Source organism: Anabrus simplex, chromosome 1 (genome assembly GCF_040414725.1).
Source record: "Anabrus simplex isolate iqAnaSimp1 chromosome 1, ASM4041472v1, whole genome shotgun sequence".
Taxonomy (NCBI): Eukaryota; Metazoa; Arthropoda; class Insecta; order Orthoptera; family Tettigoniidae; genus Anabrus; species Anabrus simplex.
The window spans coordinates 63,945,819-63,970,225 of record NC_090265.1 but is presented as its reverse complement, the minus strand read 5'-3'; the positions used below and the strand labels follow the sequence as shown (position 1 = coordinate 63,970,225).

At 42.1% G+C, this 24,407-nt stretch overlaps 1 protein-coding gene across 1 annotated transcript in view; it reads left to right on the top strand.

Annotated features, from left to right (window-relative positions):
* LOC136861239 (UDP-glycosyltransferase UGT5) overlaps positions 1–20,262 on the top strand; it is a 42,661-nt gene extending 22,399 nt beyond the window's left edge. Inside the window, exons 3-5 of the mRNA XM_067138808.2 lie at positions 636–858; positions 17,286–17,505; positions 19,412–20,262. Coding sequence (XP_066994909.2) covers positions 636–858; positions 17,286–17,505; positions 19,412–19,709 — 741 coding nt within the window. The 3' untranslated portion in view covers positions 19,710–20,262. The remainder of the gene's footprint in view (positions 1–635; positions 859–17,285; positions 17,506–19,411) is intronic.
* Positions 20,263–24,407: the final 4,145 nt, after the last annotated feature.

Sequence of the window (24,407 nt, the reverse complement as noted above, 5' to 3'; positions counted from 1 at the left end):
TATTCACCTATTACTGATTCTGTGAAGGGTTGAATTCTACCTGTGACAGGATTTTGTAGCAGATATTAAGCAGGGCATTTCCTTTATAATTATCACATTTTAATTTGTCACCCTTATTATACATGGGACAGATACGAGCAGTTTTCTATTCTGTTGGCAGTTCTTCATTGGTCCAGATTGTTCGTATCAAAACGGTGTATTTTTTATTGAACTTTCTCTCGTAATTCCTAGATCATCTCTGTCTGTATCCCGTCTTCACCTCGGCTCTTATAATTCTTAGGCCGTTTGATTTCGGTCGTGGTCTCGTCCATTGTTGGTGGGGGATAATCTAAGTCAGCTGCTGTTAGGAACTGGAACTCGAACAATAAGTCAGGTCGTCACAATTGAATAGCTGACCGAAGTATTCCTCATCTCTCGGCGATGTCACTATCATTGTCCAAGATTGCATCAACAGGTGCTTGGGTAACTTAATAAAGATGAAATTCAACAAAACATTTTCATATGGAAAAGAGATAGGATGATCCTGATTCAGGTGATTCAGATCTCAATAATTACTCAGGTGAAGAGCATTTGTGTTACTGGAAGTGGTTTTGAATCTGCGCTTGCCCTCCTGATGATTTTGTTACTTGTTTCAGGATATGGAGAAGTTCATTGATGGCGCTCGCGATGGAGTAATATACTTCAGTATGGGTTCAAACCTGATGAGCTCACACTTTCCTGAAGAGAAACGGAAAGCTCTGCTCGAAGCTTTCGCTAGTCTGAAACAGAAGGTCCTGTGGAAGTGGGAAGAAGACAGTCTACCAGGACAGCCTCCGAATGTCCGGTTGGGAAAATGGATGCCTCAGTCTGACATCCTAGGTGGGTCACAATTTTGTTTTTTAACACTTTGAATTTTATCTACAATTTGACTACACAAATATTTTTAACTGTTCACTTCTGCAATTAATTATTGGTCCCAAATTCTGTTGCTTTGGTACCGTGCAAAGTAAAACCATCTTTGCACAGGTTACCAAGATCTCTGGAGTAAGGGAAGGTAAACTTCAACTATCCGTAACCTCGGCATTAAATAGAATAGGGTGGTTAGCTCTAAGCCCAACCACATTTTACCTCATGACATTATCTGGTACTCATATCGGTTGTAGGCTGAATGAGCCTTTCCCAATATGTCTCTGCAGGAGTGGAAGTCTCGTTCCGAAATGTATCGCCTCTGTGATTATGATTATGATGATGATGATGATGATGACAACGTTATTCGATTAATTTCCCCTCAATTGGTGCAGATTTTATGAGACGGTGGGGATCACAGTTTTATCTCATCAGTCCTTTAAAGTGCTACAAGTCAACGATGCGGAATAATCTTTTTTTCTTATACCTCTTTTTCCCCACACCTTTGGAGTCACGAATGCGAACTGTGTCGCACATGTCGATTTAGCAATTTTACGGCCGGATGTCCTTCCTGACGCCAATCATATGTTGAGGGATGTAATCATTATTGCGTGTTTCTCTGGTGGTCGGGAGTGTGGTATATTGTCGGAATATTAAGAGGGGAGTATTCGGACAGACACCCGGTCCCCATATCAGAATAATTCATCAGACGCGATTAAAATCCCCAACCCGGCCGGGAATCGACCCTCTGAAACGAAGGCCTCTTCGTTGACCATTCAGCCAACGAGTCGGGCGGAAGTAGTCTCACGCTAATATTTTTAATATGTGAACACCGTCAGTCGGGATTGGGATCTTGGGATCAGAAGGGCAATGACTAACTTGCGCCACTGAGGTCATCTTCTCCACTCTCACAAGGAATTGAATCGGTGGCTCTTCAGGTGAACAAAGTGTTCCCTTACTTGCTTGGTAGGTCAAATGGTGGTACATAATATTAAACAAATTTCGATTCTAACAGTAGATAGTATTTTGTCATTTTGTCCGTCTCTTGTCGGTGTGCCAGGTCATCAGCCGGAAGGCTGGTTAGATCCTCAAATGGTACCAGAAATGGCTATGCGGTTATAGGGAAACCGTAAAGACCTATGACTGCGCCAAAATGAGACGTACTAGGCGAAATGAGGACTGAGGTAGTTTCCCATTGCTTTCCTCACTGGACCAGAAAGTGTTATTGCAGCACGACCACTGAGAAGCACTCACTTGTCATACTCTGAATGTCATTACTGAGCTTCAATTTTGTCACTTCGGTGGAAGCTACATTTTGCTCTGGCCTGCGTGAAGAGACAGTTAAAAAATTGTGCATCCAAGAAGAAATGGCAACAGGCATAATAGGCGCGTCGAATAGCTTCTCACCAAACTCACCGCGGTTCGAATCTTGATCAATGTATGTAAGATTTTGGAAATGAAATATCACTGCATTGTAGTCCGTATTCGACTCTAAATAGCAGGTCTAATGGTTGTGATCACAATATCAACCGCTGAGTAGAACTACAAGCTTGTCTGCTTACTTGCCAACGCCGCGTGCTGTTTATCTGTAGTAATAGGAGAGGTCCACAATTTGTCTAGATAGGATCTGGAGTTCCACTTGAATTTATTTTGACTATCAGGAGAATAACTATACAGTTAAATCATCTTCATCCTGTCCTAATCCCAACCACCTGAAATTAACCAAAGTTTTCGGCTGGATGCCCTTCCTGACGCCAACCCTTTGTAAAGGAATATCTTCACTACTGCGTGCTCTTAGGCGATTTTTAGAGTGACATGTCTTATATAAATGAGTACGTGTATTAAAATGGAACTCAAAAACCTAACGGAATTAAACAGACTCTGTTAAAATCCCTCTTCCGACCGGGAATTTAACCAGGGACCATCTGAAGCGAAGGCCAGCATGCTGATAATTCAGTAAAGGAACCGGAATAACTAAAATAATAATAATATACAACAAACAAATACATGTAGCCTTCCTTAAGAAATGCCTGACAGACAACACACATCTCTCCCCTCTTAACCGCGGGCAGCTTAATTGCAGCTCTGTTAAGAGAGGCCAAGAAGTTACTCTTGCTCACCCCACCCACCCCCACCTCCTATCCAGAACAATCTGATAGTTGAATTGATTTTACGCACGGTCTGCTCGTTTATGGAATCTTCTACCATATAAAGTGAAACTATTTCCTCTTCCCGCATATGTAAATAGAAACCCGTACGTGAAGTACGAAGGTCGATCAAATATAAACGAGATTTTTGTTCCTGAACATCAACAGTTGGTAGGACTGGCCCCGTGCTTCTGTTATGCTTAGGCGGGACCGTTAGGAGTGGGAAGAGCGTACTGTTAGATATTTCTCGTCGTTTTGTCAGTAACGCTCACGATGTCGGATCAACAGATGCACCCCTGCACTGGACAACGGATAATTATAAAATTTCTTGCTCGAGAAGGAGTTACAGGGGCGGAAATTCGCCAGAGATTGATTGCACAGTTCGGTGATCAAACATTGTCAAGGACGCGTGTGTTTGCCTGGCATAAAAAGTTCAAGGAAGGACGAGAACGTGTGGAAAATCAACAGCACGATCTCTGTCCTCGGACCAGCATTACAGACGAAAACATTCGTGCGGTTAAAGACATTATTGACGACGATCGCCGGGCGAGAGTATTTGAAATTGCAGAACAAGTCAATCAATTATGGGAGCTGTCAAGCAATCATCACAAACGACCTACTGTTCCGTAAAGTGTGTTCCAGATGGGTCCCTCGCCTTTTGACAGAAAATATGAAGTTGAGACGCTTGGAGGTCTTTCAGAGGCTTACAGGAAGGTTTGCGGAAGAAGGTGATGTATTTTTGAGTCGAAACATGAGTCCACCACTTCCGAATCCAAACAAGCCAGTAAGGAGTGGCGGAGGAAAGGGGAGACAGCACCAGTGAAAGCCAAGACTCGACTGTCAGCTGGCAAGATTCTTGCAACCGTTTTTTCGATCGGCGAGGCATTTTGCTGACTGATTTTTTTGCATGAGCACTGCACATTCAATGCTGCTTACTACTGCGAGCTGTTGAACAAGGCGAGGGTTCCATGTCGCCGCAAAAGACGAGACCAATTGATTCGACAGATCATCCTCCTCCACAACAATGCGCGGCCCCATACTGCAGCTCTAACTGTCTCCAAGCTACAGGAAATGCACTAGACTACACGTCTTGATCATCCTCCTTACAACCCGGACTTATCGCCCTGCGATTTTCATTTGTTCGGACCGCTTAAAGAAGCTCTAGGATGGCAACGATTGGAAGATGACGAGAGTGCGGAAGACTTGGCTGGTGACAAGACCCTGTTCTTTTTACGATGAGGGCGTCAAAAAGCTGCCCATACACTGGGACAAATGCATTTCCAAAGCAGGAAACTATGTGGAAAAATAAATTGTAATTGCCTTGCTTTTTTCAATAAATGAATTTAAATAAAAAATGAAATCCCTTTTATATTTGATCCCACCCCCCAAATATAACTTGTATTATTATTATTATTATTATTATTATTATTATTATTATTATTATTATTATTATTATTATTATTATTCAAGCGTCTTTATTGTGGCGAAGTTAGGGCTCCCGGCCCTTTCTTACACTTAACCACTTCATGTATATACAATGTATATTTTACATAAAATTTAAACATATGAAATCTTTACAACCTAAAGTATAACTAAAGCAACTAAAGTATCACTAACTAAACTAAGGTGAGTAAAGTATAACTAAATTATATACAGGAACACATAGCAATAAACAACCATATTCACTCTCATTCATGCATCCCATTCACACTCAAGAAAGACTGGAAGTGCTTAAAAGATGACGCTGGCAAAGGATTTTAAATTTTGTCATAGATTTAGCTTCCCTGATGTCATTGGGGAGTTCATTCCACCAGCTCGTGGCGGTGATAGTGAACGATCTGTTGTAGGTTGCGGTTCGATGCACAGGAATTTCTAGCTTACAGCCTGACTGGGTATTGAACAGGTGCAGGGAACTAAGGTAGCTAAATCTGGTGGATAGGTAAGGAGGAGTGTTTTCAGAAAGCACTTGATACACCAAAGTAGTTGCGTGGAGTCTACGTCTGTCATTCAGTCGTAACCAAGATAATTGTGTATAGAATGGGGATACATGGGCATATGGTTGTATGTCGAATGCATACCTGATGCATGCATTTTGGGCACGTTGCAGTCTCATGCTTTGCTCGTTATTGATATCAATAAAAACTATATCACAGTATTCGAGAATTGGAAACAAGAGTGATTGAATGAGCTTTATTTTCAAGGACCGAGGAAATATATTTTTAAACCGCTTCAGAGGAAGCAGGCTTGATATACCTTTTGGCACACTTTTCATCACATGTTGCGACCAGTTCAATGTTTCGCTTATAGCCACACCAAGATTCATAACTGTTTCACAAAATGGAATAATGGTATTGTTTAGTGCTACAGGAGGAATTTCGTATTGTTTTAAGATGTGTAAGTTTTTTGAAGTACCAATGATTATTGCTTGCGTTTTAAGAGGATTAATTTTGAGATTGTTACTCAATGCAAAATTACTTATGAGACTTAAATCAGCATTAACTTTTTCTACAGCACTCTGAATTTTATCAGTTCTTGAGTGGTAGTAGATCTGCAGATCATCAACTTATGATAAATTAGAATGATGTGTGGAAGTGAAGTTCACTGTGGGCTAATATACGTGCGTGCGGGTGTGGGAGTGGTTGTGAATGAGTATGGGCGCGGAAGAGTGTGTATGTAGGGGTATGTTTGAGGATATGAATGACTGGGTCGTTTTACTCTTAATTTGTATAGCATAAATCAAGATAATTATTATTCAAAGAGTAAATTGTTTGGAGTATAAATAGGTAAATTTAAAATTTCATATTATTATTATTAATAACAAATACATCGCAATAGGTAAATATCCCGGTGTCGGTGATCACTTACAGCAGTGTGATAATAAAGTAAAGTTAAAATATAATTACACAACCACAACAACAACAACAACAACAAGAGTACAACAAGCAATTGCGTGGAAAGAAAATATTACAAGAAATGATATTAGTTTAACATTCTAAACCCAGCATCATCATATACAAATTCCCACACAACTTAAGTATTTCCAGTACTTAAGACAATTGCTTAGTAGGTACTATATGTTCAGCTTACTACAACCTTAACATTACAACACCGTCATATACAAATTCACAGTATTCTGGAGATAGTAGGTTCGAACCCCACTGCCGGCAGCCCTGAAGATGGTTTTCCGTGGTTTACCATTTTCACACCAGGCAAATGCTGGGGCTGTACTTAATTAAGGCCATGGCCGCTTCCTTCCCGCTCCTAGCCCTTCCCTGTCCCATCGTCGTCATAAGACCTATCTGTGTTGGTGCGACGTAAAAAAAAGGAGAAAAAAAGCCAATTCACACGAACCTTATATTAACACCCAAGGTACGTAGAATACAAGGTAGGGATCACGAGAGAGGTGCGCAGTAGCAAAGCAGAGCTGTGACGTCACGCAGGACCCTCGCGTTGAATCTGCTCTGAATGAGGTAGAGGTAGTTCGAATAAGAATCGCTGTACACGCAGAAGCTAGGTGCTAATAATACACGATAGTAACATATCTGTGGTGTATAAGAAACCGTGTGTGATTATTTTATGTGATAAAACCTAAAAAACTGTAACTTAATAGTGTACATTTTTCAGTATGCTTTGTCATGCCATTGCAGGCTGCACAAATCATAGCAGGCACGCGAAGGAACGAAACATACACTTTCATGTATTCCCTAAAGCCACTGACCTAAATAAATGGTGACAAAAGTAATCAAGTCATTATCGAAAACTATCTTTCTCAGCTTCGAGGGTTCGGAAGGCTTTATGACCATCCGCTTCCGACAGATGTGACGCGAAAGGTGAGATCATTGCTTCTTAGCCTCAATACTTCCGAGGCGATAAGAAATTCCATCTGTTCTCCGGAAGATTATGAAACATTACGCCCGAATATGTTACATGCTACTGATGAACTCGATCAAAACTCGAATATCGTGTGCCAGTCTAAGGCCAGCGTTGAGCCCACAACATCCAATTCTTTACCGGAGGATGAGCAAGGGTTCGTTTAAGTCCTTGAAGAGCTAGTAAAACAGCTCGAGGACAGTCGCGAAACCAAGGATCGTGATGAGCTGCTTGAAAACTTCACTGGCTGTATTGTAGCTTTTAGGGTAAAGAAGAAGAACCACGATATAGAAATCGATTACGGAGAGAAAACAGGTCAAACTACAAGGGGGTGGAAATTAGATTTCAAAAAGTTCCATTTTTTTGCAAGTTGCTTTACGTCGCACCGACACAGGTCTTATGGCGACGATGGGACAGGAAAGGGCTAGGAGTGAGAAGGAAGCGCCCGTGGCCTTAATTAAGGTACAGGCCCAGCATTTGCTTGGTGTGAAAATGGGAAACCACGGAAAACCATCTTCAGAGCTGCCGACAGTGGGGTTCGAACCCACTACCTCCCGAATACTGGATACTGGCCGCACTTAAGCAACTGCAGATATCGAGCTCGGGAAAGAACTGAAAGAGGGTTCTAACATCATCACAAACCTTACGTATATCCTGAAGAAGAAATTCCCAGAAATTTATGAGCTTGCAAGTTGCTTCGTGATGATGATGATGCTGGGTGTTTTAAGGGGCCTAACATCGAAGGTCATCGGCCCCCCAAGTTGCTTCGTGAGAAGCCGTTCTTTTATTCGAATGCAGACCGGGTTTCAGTTAATACATTACCGATAAAGAAAGAAGAAAAGCAAGGAAATTCCACTGATGCTATGGATAAGTGTGTTTGATATTTTTTTTAATATCAGCGTTATTCTTTGTGTATAACAACCCTGTTTTTTTTTTATGAAAGGCAATTTATTATGTTGTATATGAAACCAGTGCTAAGAATGTTAGTATACAGGCTCATTAATTTATATGGCCTATATAATGTTAACGTGGAATTTGTCAGTTCCTGGCATATGGAGAACATTTACTGTAACTTACTGTTTGTTTTGTGGACAGTTTACTATCATTGCTGTTCGTGTTGTTGACAGTGTATATAGTTTCCCAATATTGCTTGTAACAACGGACATATTTCTTGCAGTCATCAAGCTTTAATGTTCGAGTCTGTAACAATTAGAGCTCCTTGTTACTGTTATCATGGGTGTTGAAAACATGAACATACGGAATGACCATTCCACTGGGATCACAGTCTTAGCATTGTTACAACCTTTTATACAGATCGAAATACTTCAGAAACGCTGCTGGAATCACACTGTATTTGATCTCCAATTATTACTCTCGTAATAGTAAAGTGGAATGCCTTTTGTTACGCATGTTAAAATATCAATGAAGTTCTCTTATCTCTAACTTGTGGCTAAAACAGAATAGCTTACAGCTGTGTATTAGCCTACCTCATACAGAAGGCAAGGTGCTGAGGGTGCACGCTGACGTCATCGCCAGCCAAGCGTGGTGGGGAGACCTGCGCGTGAACCCTACCTCTTACTCTAACTACGTTGATTAACACCTAGGAACTTACAGTGTTCGTCATGAGGAACGTTCACTTCATCAACACTGTAATTAAAACTAAGAGGACGTTTTCTCTTCGTAAAACTTACAACCTGACTTCTCGCCACGTCTTACCATTGTCTGCTGTCCAATTCACAACATTGTCAAGGTCTCTTTTGCAGTCTCTTACGATCGTGTAACTTACAGTATTTACTACTTTGTACAGTATAACATTATCTGAAAAATGCCTTAACTTGATTCCAGTTCTTTACTCATATAATTTGTACCAGGTCACCCCCAGCGCCGTACTTTCTACTGCATTCACTGGTGATGAACGGAATGCCTGATAACTGATTTTCACAGGGGTATTATTGCCTGCCGGTTATTTACGTCAGAATATTAAAAGATAACCGGACGGCCGCTCGCTACATGTTCCTCAATGCTACCCGTCAAATGCGCCCCCTTGCGGTAGTAAGTCTCGTTTTCGAAAGTTCAGTAGTAGGCTGGTATTTGAAACAGTAGCACTACACCTGTTATGAACATATCGACCATGGCTGGTGTGTTCAATAACGACGAACACATAGACATAATTTTGATCTATGGACAGACTGGTAGGAATGCAGCCGAAGCTCGCAGACGGTATGCGCAGGAGTTTCCAAATAGCCGCCTGCCTTCTGTACACGGATTTCACCAAACAGTGTTGTAATTAAGAGCTCATGAATCGTTCAAGGCATATACTGTACAAGCAACGTTTTGGTAGAGTGGAATGCCTGTACATGTATAATACGTTATTTTACTTTATTTTCGGCATCTTTGGTGTATTTTTTGTTTGTTTTCATTCCCCACCCGAAGGGCGGGGCGGGCCCCCTAGAGAGTGACGCTCTCTCTCGGGCCGGGAGATGTGAAGAGAGCAGTGCGGTGTGGCTGAATGAAGAAGATGGGTAAAGCGATGTGAATATTTATTGAGAACAAAAGATGGCTATGGAGATGGGAAGAAATGTACTTTACACGGGAGTGCTTAAATGGAAGTTGCGGGAAAGGGTGAGGTGGTGAAGTGTGGAGGCGATGTGATACCATTTGTGAGGTATCGGAGATGTTCGAGTGTTGGCGGCGGTGGGAAGGAGATATTAATTGGGGGAGAAGTTGGACGGACGTTGGGGGGGGGGGGGGATTGAGAATTGAAAAGAAGTATGATCAGGCCGGGTGCGGCGACGTGGTGTGGTGAGGGTATGTCTAGAGTGGGGAGGGGAACAAGAGGGTTCGACGTTATGGAGATGACCGTAGATGGGGGCACCAGTGGCGATGAGGTGGTCGACGGCTGCTGCAGTGGGTAGCTGTAGGCGCACTAAGTATGTTGGGCCGGTGGAGTTGAAGATGCGAAACGCCCTCCGGACTGGTATGGCGTGAAGGCGTAGCTGGCGTTGGACTTCTGTTACGGAGATGAGTGGGTCGACGCCGCGAACGACGCAACTGAAGACTGTGTTGGTATCTGATGTTGATGGCGGTGATGCTGGTTGACGGGCGGCCAATGCTGATGCGGCTGGAGTTGACGGTGTCGTAGATGGTGGCTGTGCGGACGAAGAGACAGGTGGTGAACGGCGGCGCAGGAACCGAGGAGCTGGTACACTGATCTGAGGAAAAGTTTGTGGCACGGATAGAGACGTGGCCATAAGTGGTGTAGGATGGGAAAACGTAATAGTCGCCATAGGATGGGAGGAAAAGGTGAGGGCGGAAGTCGTTGTGGTGGTAGTGGTGATGGTGGTGGTAGTCATGGTTTAGGTATTAGGAAAGCTAACTTCCAACTAGGAGCCGGCCTATTTGCTTGATTGTGGTCGGCGGTAGCTTGTAGTATAGATGAGTTGCCACCCGGCCGATCAAAAATATGTGTAATTTTTTCGACGAGGATCTGGGATGTTCGCGTGAAAGACGTCTTTGTCGTATTTAAAAATTCACCTTATTAGAGATCGTGTATTTTAAAATGACTATTTGTTTCACATCCGAAACACAGGACGTTGTAACACTCCTTTGTAAATCAGCGATTAGGCATCCCATTCGTCATACTTCATGCGGGACACTTATATGTAGGTTGAGTCATAAGTCATGGCAACTATTTTTTTCTCGCGAACAGGAGACAACACGGAAAATCTAAGATATGCATGTGGAAACGTACGATATGTACTTGCGTATGATTCCACTAGATGGTGTATGTAAACAACAGTGTGGGTCTAAGCATGCCCCCAAGTTCAGTGTGTGAGTGAGAGCGTCACAAAATGGAAGTCAACAAGCAGGAGCAACGATCGTATATTAAAATAGCAGTTCTCCGCGGCAGAAATGCACGCCAATGCCATGCAGAGCTTCGGGAAGCATTAGGTGTGCATACAGCCCTATAGAACAGTGGCGAGGTGGGTGAAGACGTGAGGACATCGTAACAGCATTTCGGAGAGAGGTGTCACACGTTAGCGATACACAAGCAGCGAATGGTATTCAGCACTTGCCCCACCGCTGGCAACGCACAGTGGAAACCTTGGGTGATTATTTCGAAGGTCTGTAACCAGTGGAGACCTGTCCTTTGTACGTAGTCTTGTGTATTTGCTGTCTATACCATAATAAAACAATGCTTACCAATGGCCTGTTTTCTGTCACTTTCCTACGAGAATCTCTTGAAGTCAGAATTTGTCTTCAGGCACTATGCGCAAGCACATGCCCTATATTTCCAAATGCATATCTTAGATTTTCCGTGTTGTCTCCTGTTCGCGAGAAAAAAAATAGGTGCCATGACTTATGACTCGACCCTCGTAAATAGACAGTACGGGGCTGTAGGACCACATGTTATTATATGAGAAAATGCAGGCAGTATAATTTAAGACTTCGCACTTCAGCTCAAAGGCCGCAGGAATCCCCAAGCGAACGCCGTATGGTTTGTGTCAAGCTTGGCGTGCGCCATATTGCTTCTGTCAAGCTTGGCGTGGTAAGAAGTCTTGACAGCTGACGCAGCAGTTCGCTTGTAACTATTAGACTCTTAACGTGTGTTGTAAGGTTATTATCGCGACAGTACTGGTTCCGTAAAAAGTAAGGAAAAACAGCGATAGGGAACAGCTCGCACGCAGAAGAGGTTAGAAGATATACAGGCAACATTGCAAGTGAGTCCACATATTTTTATTATTTAGCGTATGGCTTATACAGACATAATCAGATATATATATATATATATATATATATATATATATATATAGCTGAGAAACAAAGTAATTTGTGCTTCACAATTGAATATCTAATTCTTCAATCCAGCGTGCAGCATCTGGAGTCAGCAGCAGGAAGTCATCCTCATCACCGTGATAAGCTCGAATCCTACATTCCCTGACGATATGACAAACAGTCTGGTGTGGAGCTCCGCAGTCACAGTTTGGATTAGGTAGCTTTTTCCACTTATGGAGAGCGACTCTGCACCGACCATGTCCTGTTCTGATTCTATTCAGGGCAGTCTAGCTCTTGCGTGTTAGGTGGGATCCACTTGGAAGTCTGGGACCTGAGAAGAAGGTATGAAGTCGCACATCCGTTGCTGCTTCCCATCTACTTTTCCACTCATCAAGGGATTTAAAATCCTCAGCATCCATGTTAGAGGAGGCATCACGCAGAGTTGGATGGCGTGATTTTAGTCTGTTAAGATTCAGAAGTGGCAAGTCACTATTCACGGGTGGACTGAATGTGGAGAGCATTAGCAAGGCAAAGGGTGACTATTTGTCGAAATTCCTGAGTCCACATAAGTCTCTTCGGAGAGTAGCTCAGGAAACTGGTACTTCACATTTGTCAACACGTAATGCCAAAAATGTATTAAATTTACGATCTTACCGAACTCATTCAGTGGTGAGTTTGGTTTCATTTAATAGTTTATTTATTTATTTATTTATTTATTTATTTATTTATTTATTTATTTATTTATTTATTTATTTATTTTTACTAAGCATGTCTATAGCTTGTGAGTTCATTTTTGTTTCATTTCTGTAGGCGTAATCATGCCGCTTATTTGAGACGGCTACGTTCGTTCGCCATTGCGGACACTGCGTTCGGTGTCGCCGCTTTTCAGGGCTCCTCTGCTTCGGTACGCCGCCGCAAAGTGTTAAAGTATACTCCCTGTATAAAGGGCCAATGATACGGCTTTGTAACAAATAATGAAATGTCAAGGAGAGCTAAAGCTGAGCACGAGCCAGGAAAACAGCGTATTTAGACCATGTTCTACGAGATAGAAAGTACGGGCTTCTACATCTCACATCACAAGGAAAGAAGGTAAGCGAGAAGCTGGTGACTGATGTCACGACTTCAAAACATCAAAGTAGAGATGGGCACTATCGACTGAAAACCACTATCGACTACTCGGGCGATAGTCCCTTCGAACTATCGACTGAATAGTCGAATGTTTTCAGTCGAACAAAAGTATTCATTACTTCCTGTTGAGAAGACCGAACAGTCGAATGATTTCAGTCGAATGAAAGTATTCATATCAATCCATGAAGAACATTCGAATGTTTGTAGTCGAAACTCTCCGTATCAAAAGTGGAGAGTCGTACTTTTACGAATTCGACTAAATTTAACACAATTTACCAATAATTAGAAATCACTTGTATTGTATAGACACCCATTAGAAAAAAAAATTAATGTTATATTGAGTGACTTACAAATTTATTCAAAGGGACCCACGTTCGCAGCCGAGAAGTCCATTCCGCTCCACATTAGGAATAAGAAGCTGCACCACCTGGATATCCCAGTTCCGTATTCCATTCACGGACAGCGGATACCAGTTTTCCATGGAGATTTCTACATTCATTCCTGGTAAATGCCACAATAGTACTGTACCTTGGGCACATACCCCAATCCCGGATTATATAATCACACTATCGAGGAATTCACAGTTGCGCAGATTAAAATCCGGTTTACGCACTCGTCCGTACACGGGACTAACAAATATAGAGATGCCCTTAATACGAACGAACATCATACGAATGGCCTTTCTTGGTGCTAAATGGACAGTGAAAAGTAGAAAGACGACAATGAGGCTCTATTCCTAAACAATGCTAACAATAATATGTAAAACTTGTTGCTGTAGGCTAGTACACAATGAAGATATATATCAGAATAGCCAAACACACTATCGTACTACTGTATTTTCTAGATTATTATTATAGTTATGCCTTATAAATGAATAACGTAATTAATATAAACAAATATACAACGAAATAAAGAGCACATAAACGACAAGAGAAAATCGCCATATTAAGTAGGTACCTATAAAGTTAACACATTATAAATTACATATCCGAAGTGACCATAAACCGATAGTTCCATTCGCTGTGACGGGAGTGCGACTGAATTCAGTCGACTAGTTTTTTAAAGCAGTCGACTGTTACGATAGTTTAAACTATCGACTAGTTCGATAGTTATCAGTCGATAGTGCCCATCTCTACATCAAAGACTGGACTTACATCAACAGCACCGAACAACTTTTCAAGATAGCTAAAGAAAGGGGTGCTTTCTCCAGGGAGATCGCCAACGTCAGCGGGACCGGATATAGCACTTGAAAAAGAATAAGAAGAATGATACTGCCTTTCAAAAACACATTTTAATCATTACTGGATCAGATAACTTTCAGCAACTCTAATTCTCTGAGTTCCATTTTCTAGAAATTTAGCCAGTCGTTCAATCACTCTTGTATACTCCAATAACCCTCATTTTCGTCAGTCCGGACATTCCGTACCACTTGGTTTTTGAGGACATTTCGTACCACCTACGTCGTTATCTACCTGCGAACGGGTTTCTCGTAATCCCCAAATATTTATGCCAGGACAATCCGTACCACTTGATGTCAAATTGGAATTCCATTTCCACGCCAGCGGGCGTAATAAGCTTAACAACAGACACACTTTAGAAATCAGAAACAAAAATAATTTACAACATTTAGCAAAGAAAACTTCTACATTATTCTAATAATTGCCCTTAGATTATACTTATCACTTATGTTCACGTAAATATTACAATAAGAAAGTCGATTTTTTGAAGTATAAATTCTGAAACAAAACAATACAATAGAAATATACATCGTGTTCGGGTGCAATATGCCTGACATCCATGCGTAAGGACGGATAATATTACTGTTATTGTGAATATTTATAAACTACTGCATTATTTCATTATCAGGTAAGCAAAATAAAATATTCTGATGAAGTGGCCGATATGGGCTTGAAGGTCACGCGGAAACAAGAAACTGCTGAAAGGTGGAAGGAGCTTGGTCCCCGCGAATGACAAATAAATACGAGATAAGGATTAACACGTGTGCCAGTCAAATCAGTTGGGCCCAATGGGAGGTTAACACCAGTAGTGGTCACACCGTGCGGAGGCTTCTGCGCCAGTAGTGGACAATGGATATACAAAAGAATACATTCATCAGGATGTCGTTTTTACTTCGCAATACTTGCCACTCTTTCAAGTGGTACGGAATATCCTCTCCTAAATATTTTGAAGTCATTAGCTGACACTTCGCAGGTAATCAGCCGGTCAAGTGGTACGAAATGTCCGTGGTACGAAATGTCCTAGAACCATCAAAAGTTTTTGGATAGGTTAATTATTATTATTATTATTATTATTATTATTATTATTATTACAACTTCCCCATGCGGAGGCTGCCACAAGGACAAAGTATGTCGACTACACAGTATTTTGTCTTCTAAGTTACTGTTGACTTTGCTAGTGTGCCAGGTAGAAGATTCACCAAAAGGCTCAGGAATAGATTTGCAATACGGTTCTTCAGATGTTATATATTTGATTGCGGAGTATGGTCACTGAACCTCGTATTGCGGCGATAGCGATGTCGTGAAGTCGTGTCCGGCTGAGACCGAGAGAATCCCATAGCTGTACAAGAAATTTAGGGATTGTGCCTCGAGCTCCGATCATGAGTCCATGGACGGAAATATTGTCTAGGTGATATTTATCTTTATAGTAGTTTACAGTTGGCTGGTAAATTGACTTCTTTTCGGCGTCCACCTCTTCGGCCTGGCCAACGTGCGACTCGAAGCGTATTGTGGGATCTAAGATTAGTCCTTGCTTGCTAGCTGGTTGAAAGGCTATTATGTCAATACGTCTGTTACTCCCGTCGGTAGCTAGGCCAGAGACCTCTTCGTGCACCGTGAAACCGTGATCCCTCAGCGAGGTCGTAATCATGTGTCGTATTGTATGATGGCGGGAATTTCTCAATACCTCCCCGTGAGGGCAGGCTCCCAGGACATAGGCAAGAGTTTCGTGCTCTCTGTGGCAACGCCGACAGAGGGTGTTGTCCTGGGACCTTCCTGGCACGGAGCGAACGGCGCACACGTTCGCTGTCATCTTGATGGCCTCTCTCCATTCCGCACAGGATAAGCCTCGGTGATCTCTTATCCATTTGTTCCCTGGCGTGTATTCCTGGAAGAGTCCGACGCCCTTTCCTTTGTGCGGCAATTTCGTCCATGACTGAGCTTCTCTGTCTCGTAGTGTCTGTCGGACCTTCCTTACGCTGGGAAGATGGCTATTTTTGGACATAACTCGATCATTCATTTCTATGCCTAGATCTTGCAAACAAATTGTACGTTCTTGTTCCAAGTTTCTAGTTGCATTAATGTAGCCGTTATTTGCAAGCGATAATTTATTACAGATGTTAATATGCTGTAGTTTGGCTTCCCAAGTGGCGCGAAACAAACCGAGGCCTGATACTTCCTTTCGGAGTATACCATGTGATCCGGAACATCTGCTGGTAGTTGTAATAATTCTTTAGTTCCACTCTTTAATATTTTATCCGCATCTGATAGAAAAGATTTAGGTATCTTGTTTAGGGGAGTAACTTGGAGTGGATAAATAAGAGTAGGTGATATTGAACTGTTTAAAATTGAAAATTTCTGGTCAGATTGCAGCAATGGTGAGCTAACAAGGGTGTCAATCTTGTTTCGCGTCTTTTCAAGTACGGCTTGTGGATCCAGTTTAATTTCATTGATGAAATTCACACCTAAGTAACGAATCGCACTTCCGTTGCACTGTGATTTAATTTCACAGTCGTCATTAATGATGATATTCTCCTCCGTTAGATGACCTTTCTTGATAGAAAGACAAGCTGATTTTGAAGCGCTGATGTCCAGGCCGAGTTCCTTAAATCTTTCTATGGCGATCCTGGCTAGTTCGGCAGCAGATTCAGTGTTTTTCCCAAATATTACCGTATCGTCGGCGAAACACATTATAGTGAGGTTAGGCTCCTCGTTTGCAATCGAGTAGCCGTAATTCTTTGCTAAAGAATCTTCAGAAAGTTCTTCCACAATATGATTGGTAGCGATGTTAAATAATGCCGGTGACAAAGGGGAGCCTTGAAGCACGCCGCGATTAATTTTGATGGGTTTTGTTCCCTGTTTTCGTGTCTGTATCTGTGTTACGTTTCCCTCTTGTAGAGCAATTATCTGTCTCGTCAGTTTTTCGGGAACTCCGACCGACTCCAGTGTGCTCTGGAGGTGCGCATGTCCGACGTTATCAAAAGCTTTGCGAACGTCGAGAAATATAATGCATGCATCGTTCTTTTCTTGCCTAGTGTGCTGTAAAGCGGCTTCCAAAATGGAGGTATTTATGTAAGTACCGGGTGTATTGGTAAACCCCTTTGATTGTCATGAAACCCAATGTAGTTCCGAAGCTGTTTATCAACAACTCTCTCGATGACTCGTCTAATAACTGAGCATATATAATACAGTCCAGTTGACCTTCTGAATCTAAAAGTAATGTTAATGATTTGTTTTCTTGTAGCACACAAAAACGTCAGACTCTTCATCACCCACGGAGGGTTAATGAGCACTCAGGAAGCTGTCTACCACGGAGTTCCAGTCATAGGAATTCCTGTGTATGGAGATCAAGAGCTCAATATGGTTAGAGCGGAAGCTGCTGGATTTGGGGTTAGAATTTCCTATAGTAATATCACCAAAGAAGCAATTTCTTGGGCTATAGAAGAAATCATTTCTCAACCAAGGTAAGAATATAATAATTATTAGTCTACTTTTTAAATGTCTACTTATGTGATTTTTTTGTTCTCGTTATCTCTCAAAGCGAGTGTTCCTTACTCATGATCTGTGACATATCTGTCTTTATAAACAGCGAGGCACCTAAGTCAGAATCACCTGAATAACACTGCCATTTAACGCGATAGAACAATTTATTTGTATGGATGTATAAGGGGCGATCAAAACGTTTCCGTTCGACGGCTGTACAGTCCTGAATCAAGATGCCAATCAGACAGAATCGCCATGAGCACTGAGGAACTCATCACACCGACGCACCAGGTTGAAGATCCCCGTTTGATAAAACACTGTGTCATGTTGCGTGAAGAAGTCCGTAACCGCCTGCTGCACACCCTCCTCAATGCCTTCTTTGAAGGGACTGAAGGCGTGATAATCACATGGGGGCAGATCAGGTCTCATCCACCACCCGCTTGTTGTTGTCCATAACGGATGAGGTTGGCCTCGCAGATCGACCAACGTCTTGTATCGAAACGCGACCCACACGGAACGTGGTGCACCATTCCACACCGGTGGTTTTCGACAGATATGCTGCCCCATACACAGTCTTCATTCTCCGATGGATTTCCACCGGTGTTTGTCCTTAGGCAGCCAAGAACAGAATAACAGCACGTTGGTCCTGTTTGGACGCATTTGGTAATAACGTCACCATAGTACACGTGGCCGCATTTAACGCACGACACGACTGCCACACTAACCCCTTTGCCTACATGTCCGTGCTCATATAGCCGCATCGAAATCGCACTACGTTGCATGTTCGCTGCAGCAACTGATCACGCCCGATACATAATTTGTGTTAGCTTTTCATTTTACCTTGTGTACATGCCCGCAAAAATAATCTATCGGCGAATTTCCACTGTGTATTAGTGGTAGTGTCGGCCACAATGTCCCGAGAGTACAGATTCAAACCCGGAAGAGGTAATCCAATTTTTGAAAGTTGGAAGAAAGTCCATTAATCTGGGAATTGTCGTCTTGGTTACTGCTTTCGTACTCGTGCCTTGTGTATTCAATATTCGAAGTTCATTCAAACCTATGTCGTACGATGTCGGCATGTAAATGATCTCTGGTGACACATTTGGCGTTGAAATGAAATGGCGTATGGCTTTTAGTGCCGGGAGTGTCCGAGGACATGTTCGGCTCGCCAGATGCAGGTCTTTTGATTTGACACCCGTAGGTGACCTGCGCGTCGTGATGAGGATGAAATGATGATGAAGACGACACAGACACCCAGCCCCCGTGCCAGCGAAATTAACCAATTAAGGTTAAAATTCCCGACCCTGCCGGGAATCGAACCCGGGACCCCTGTGACCAAAGGCCAGCACGCTAACCATTTAGCCATGGAGCCGGACATATTTGGCGTTTATTGTGCATAACTAATTGAACTCAATCGTAGTTCGCCCAATGGAGCCCCGGTTTCTCTGCCGTCTGGTGGAGTAAAATGGAACGTCAAAATTGACACATAGGCAGCCTAAATGGCATCTACTCAAAATCTCTGCAACACTGTAACTGAAGCCATTCGATTATTATTATTATTATTATTATTATTATTATTATTATTATTATTATTATTATTATTATTATTATTATTATTATTATTAATAACCATCGATGATTTATGTGACCCCACCTCACAATACACGTCCTAAAAATAAAACCCAACAAGTGTAGTATTCATTTCATCCTGTTTCATCCTGTAATTTGAGATATCCAACATGATCTTATAAAGCTCTCCTTGTTCGCCCAAGTTCCTAGAAGCAGTTCTGTGGAACTACTTGTCTTTCAGGCTCAATTTTAACATGCTGTATATTTCTTTCGCTAATTCTTAGTGAGCAACAAGTTAACATATACTTTCTTCTGCAGATACAAGGAGAACGCCAAACGCTTGTCGAGTATCTTCAGAGACAACCCACAGTCTCCAATGGACACCGCAGTGTACTGGACTGAGTACGTAATCCGACACAAGGGGGCCCCTCACCTACGGTCCGCCGCCTTGGACCTCTCTTGGTACCAGTACCACTTGCTGGATGTCCTCGCTGTGCTCCTGGGAGCAGTCGTCTTGGTGCTACTGGTTACTGCCTTCGTACTTCGTGCCTTGTATAGAAAACTGTTCCATAAAACGACGAGCAGTCCCAAAAAGAAGAGCAAGAAGAGAGATTAAGTTCTCTCTCTGTCGTGTCGTCAAAGAAACTGAACGTACGAATTAAATGACTAATGACGTAAGTTGTCAGCAGCTGTTTTATAACCTACGTGTTTGTGTATACACTTTTATACAAGGAATACAATACATAGCGCCGATTGGAACCGTTTATTTCATACAGGGAAAGGATGTTCAATTATATTTTCTGTGTTTTTCTATGGACTCGTCTCCACTATTCTGGGAAAAATGAACCTGCTAGGAGAGAAACCAAGAGCAATAAGCTTTTGACAGAAGTAATCAAGTACGGACTGTGTGTTTTCTTTTTTTAATTTACACTAGAGGAGGATGATTTTAGTATTAGTGGATTAACTGAGGCTGTTTGTAGAGACTGCTGAAGACCTGACTTTCATCAGCATTCTCTATCAACAGCAAGAGGCTTCAGTGAGCATTGAACACCCAAGTAAAAGAGGAAGTGAGACAGGGTTGTGTGTTATTCCCACTATTGTTTAACTTATATTCTGAGCAGTTCTTCCAAAGTGCACTGCAAGATGTAGAACATGGAGTTTAGGTTAACGGTAAGCCGATGAATAATTACTTAATGTCGCGTCGGCCTTCACCCGGCGGTCCCGGGTTCGATTCCCGCCGGGTCACACACAACATTCCACACTACCGCCATTCCAATTACATGCAGGTTCATACAATATAGTGCCAGTCGGGGCAAAAGATCCACATGGGTCGACACCCCGAACAAATAGCACTTTAAAAAAAATTACTTAATGTACAGACATGACGCTGTAACCGTTGCTGACAGTCCTGAGTGTCTACAACGCCTGATACACAAGATAGTGACAGAAGTTAATGCACTTGGACTCAGAATTAACACCAAAAATACAAACATTATGGCCATCAGAGTACTGTAGCTTGAGGCACATTGATCCATTTAAATATTTATGGCAGACAAGTTGATGCACCTAGGAAGCTGAGTCATGAAGATCTAGATCCTGACATAGAGATCTATGCGCGAATAGAAATAACTCGCGAAAGTTTTGTGAAGAAAAACTGATGTACCTGTGCTTCGCTATGGAATTCTCGGGATATTGTCTTTGTAGTTTTCCCAACTGACGTCAATGTAGGTCATTACAATGACGTCAGTAGAAATTGAGCGATTAAAAGCAATGTTATCGTACAAAATACTCGACCAAATGAAAAACCGCACATTTTCTCACTTTCAACGAACAGTACTACGGTGGCGATCTAACAGTCCAAAGTTCCACACCTCTGCCATTATTCCGTTAAATGTGCACACTGCTCAATACAGTCAGCGCTTCAGAGTAGGGATTCAACAGTGGGAATGCTATGATGAACCAGTGTGTTACGTACCAATAATATCAGAAAATGTATGAACCAGAGGAATGACATGCTAAAGAAGAGAATATCTAACTCCCCATCTACTTCCCGTCAATTCAGGTAGGCTGTTATACTCGGTACGCAGTAGTAATTCCATCTATCGGAGATGAGTGGCAATAGAAGACGCAAAACACATCATAACAAACAATGGTCAAAGTAATGTTTTTGTTGATGAATTTTATGAGCTTTCTGTATTGTAGGCCTTCACGTTAAGTTTCGTTTCGAGCCTGTAATATTAGGGCACCTTATAAATGATTTATAGTGTAGACTGTAGTTCCTTATTCCCCTGCTTTACATACTGATTTTTATTAAATTCTGTGTACACATTTCCTCGTGACTCGGCGCTGATATGGACTTACGAACAAAATTCCAAATTTATGAATATCTATGTTATTATAGCCGGCACGGTAAGAAATGTATAGGACATAAATGATCAGAAATGTAATACTATATAACTTTAGTTATGTAGTATTTATCGATAGGACCACTAATAACATAAATATTTGAGAATTAAATGTTAGGCCTTCCCCTGAACTACCATATCACTCAGTGTGAATAAAATTATTTACAGCCTAGATTGTAGCGACTTATTCCCCGACTTTACATACAAATATTCACTAAATTCTCTTCAGCCGTTTTCTCGTGATGCGTGTACATACATACATACATACATACATACATACATACATACATACAGAACTCTTATTTTATGTATATAGATGAGGATTCTACTGTGACACACAAACTTCAGTTCAGAGGTAAGGTACAACTTTGTTAGATGTTATGTGTATTTAGTACTCCTGTACGGCGGTGAAACATGGACACTGAAAAACGACACCTTGAAGAGACTGGAAGCCTTTGAGATGTGGATCGTCTGAGGGATACTGCAAATGTCGTGGACCGGACATCTCCAATGCGGAGGTACTGCAGCGCATGATAGCGCTTCACCTACGATACTGTAATGAACCATGGATGTTTCCGTGCAATATATTCCTACTTGGAAAACATCTTGGGGAGGATGAATAATGGAGGAGAGGGTTATCGATCCAAAGAAAACTAATTATTCTTTCGCATTGGTGATAAATTTGAATTTACTTTCAACAATTAATAATAATAATAATAATAATAATAATAATAATAATAATAATAATAATAATAATAATAATAATAATAATACTTTTCTTCTTCTTGTATTTATTCTACCGCTTTTCCCACACCCGAGCGAATACAGTGTTGGAAGTAATGGATAGTACCTTATCTGGGTAGAAATGAAAATTAATACGGACAAGGCAAGAATACTTGTGGTAGGAACATCTTCATACCGAAGCCGAAACAAATTCGCATGGAAAAAGATATTTAAAAAGCGTGGAAGAGTCTACTTACTTTTAAAATAATATAACAGCTGATAGTAGAGGAAAAATTAACCAAGCAAAGATAGCGTTCTAAAAGTTGTTATTCACGTCTAACAACATGAACTTGAGACTAAGAAAACAAGTGGTCAAGATATACTTGTAGTGTGTGTTTCTCTATATAAGTGAGACCTGGACACCAGGCGTGACAGACAAAATAAGGGTTGCAGCATTCGTGTTATGGTGATGCACAGTTATGCTGAAGACATCCTGAACAGACAGAGTTAGCAGGTAAGAAGTGCTGAGCAGAATAGGAGGGACGTCATGCTTGACACAGTACGGTACATCAGGAAAAGAAGAAACAGCTGGATGGGACACATAATCACGCATGGAAATCTACTGGCCACGATCCTGGAGGGTTCTGTGGTGGGAAGACGTTATAAAGGCAGGCCTAGACTGAAATACATCGGGCAACTAATGGAGGAGCTGGGCTGCCAATCCTGCGTGGAGCTAAGAGACTGGCACAACACAGCAACTCTTAGAGAACTGCTGTTAACCAACCTACAGGTAGACAACCTTAGGAGAAGTGGGGTCGCGGGTGAGTACTCCGTCGCACATGGTGGATTTGGCCCTCTTTTTATGGCCGGATGCCCCTACTGACGTCAGCCTTATGTGGAGGGATGTAAACACTACTGCGTGTTTCTGTGGAGGCTGGTAGTGTAGTGTGTTATCTCAATATAAAGAGGTGTGTGTTTGGTCAAACACAGATACCCAGTCCCCGAGCCAGAATAATTAATCAGACTCGATTAAAATACCCGACAAGGCTGGAAATCGAACCCGGGAACCTCTAAATCGAAGGCCTCAATGCTGACCATTCTGCCAAGGAGTCGGACAATTCACTTTCAACAAATAATTTTATAAACCATTAGTTCAATCAATCCCAAAGCAAAGGAATATCACTGCATAGGTCTTTGCAGGAATGAAATGTAAGGAAATGCACTGCAGATAGCTCTGGCACTGAGTGCGAGGGAGTGGTTAGCTCTACACTCGATCATCTTCGTCCCCAGGAAAGAACCTGATACTCGTTCCTTGTATGTGCTGAGTTATACTGACGTACCTTATGCGGGAGGAACTCTTGTTTCGACTTCATGACAATGTAACGAATCTGCATGATTTTCGAATCTACCAGCGCTCCTTAACCTCCTTGCAACTCAGTACCTCGAATAAAACTCAGTACCTCGAATAAAGTACAATTCGAGAACTCACATTACTGTACAAGATAGTGAAGTCTCTCTGTATTACATACCAAATGGAGGAACGGATCTAAGAAACTGAAAATGAAAATTCACAGCCTTTTTCCAGTCATACGACCGGGTCAGGAATGGAATGAATGAAGCCCCATCTAGCGGCGAGAATAGGAATTGTGCCGGATGCCGAAGCCTGTCGGACTCCTCTGGGGCAATGATTAATAGCTGACAGATGCAATGAAATGATATTGAAGAGTGTTGCTGGAATGAAAAATGATAGGGAAAACCGGAGTAGCCGGTGAAAACCCTGTCCCACCTCCGCTTTTTCCAGCACAAATATCGCATGGAGTGACCGGGATTTGTACCACGGAACCCAGCGGTGAGAGACCGGCGCGCTGCCGCCTGAGCTACGGAGGCCCCGATCTGAGAAACTGTGTTAAGTAAATAGTGTTCAATCAATCATTCACCACTGGTATGCGTTTGGGGCAGTCGCCCAGGTGGCAGACTTCTTGTCAGTTGTTTAGTGTTTCCTTAAAATACTTCAAAGAAGTTGGACATTTAATGAACATCTCTTTCTTAATCTGCTTACACTCCAGGGTCGGTTCTTCCCTCGGACCGAGCGAGAGATCACACCTCTACCGCCTCAAGGGCAGTGTCCTGGACCTTCAGACATTGGGTCGTGGGATACAACTGGGAAGGATGACCAGTACCTCGCC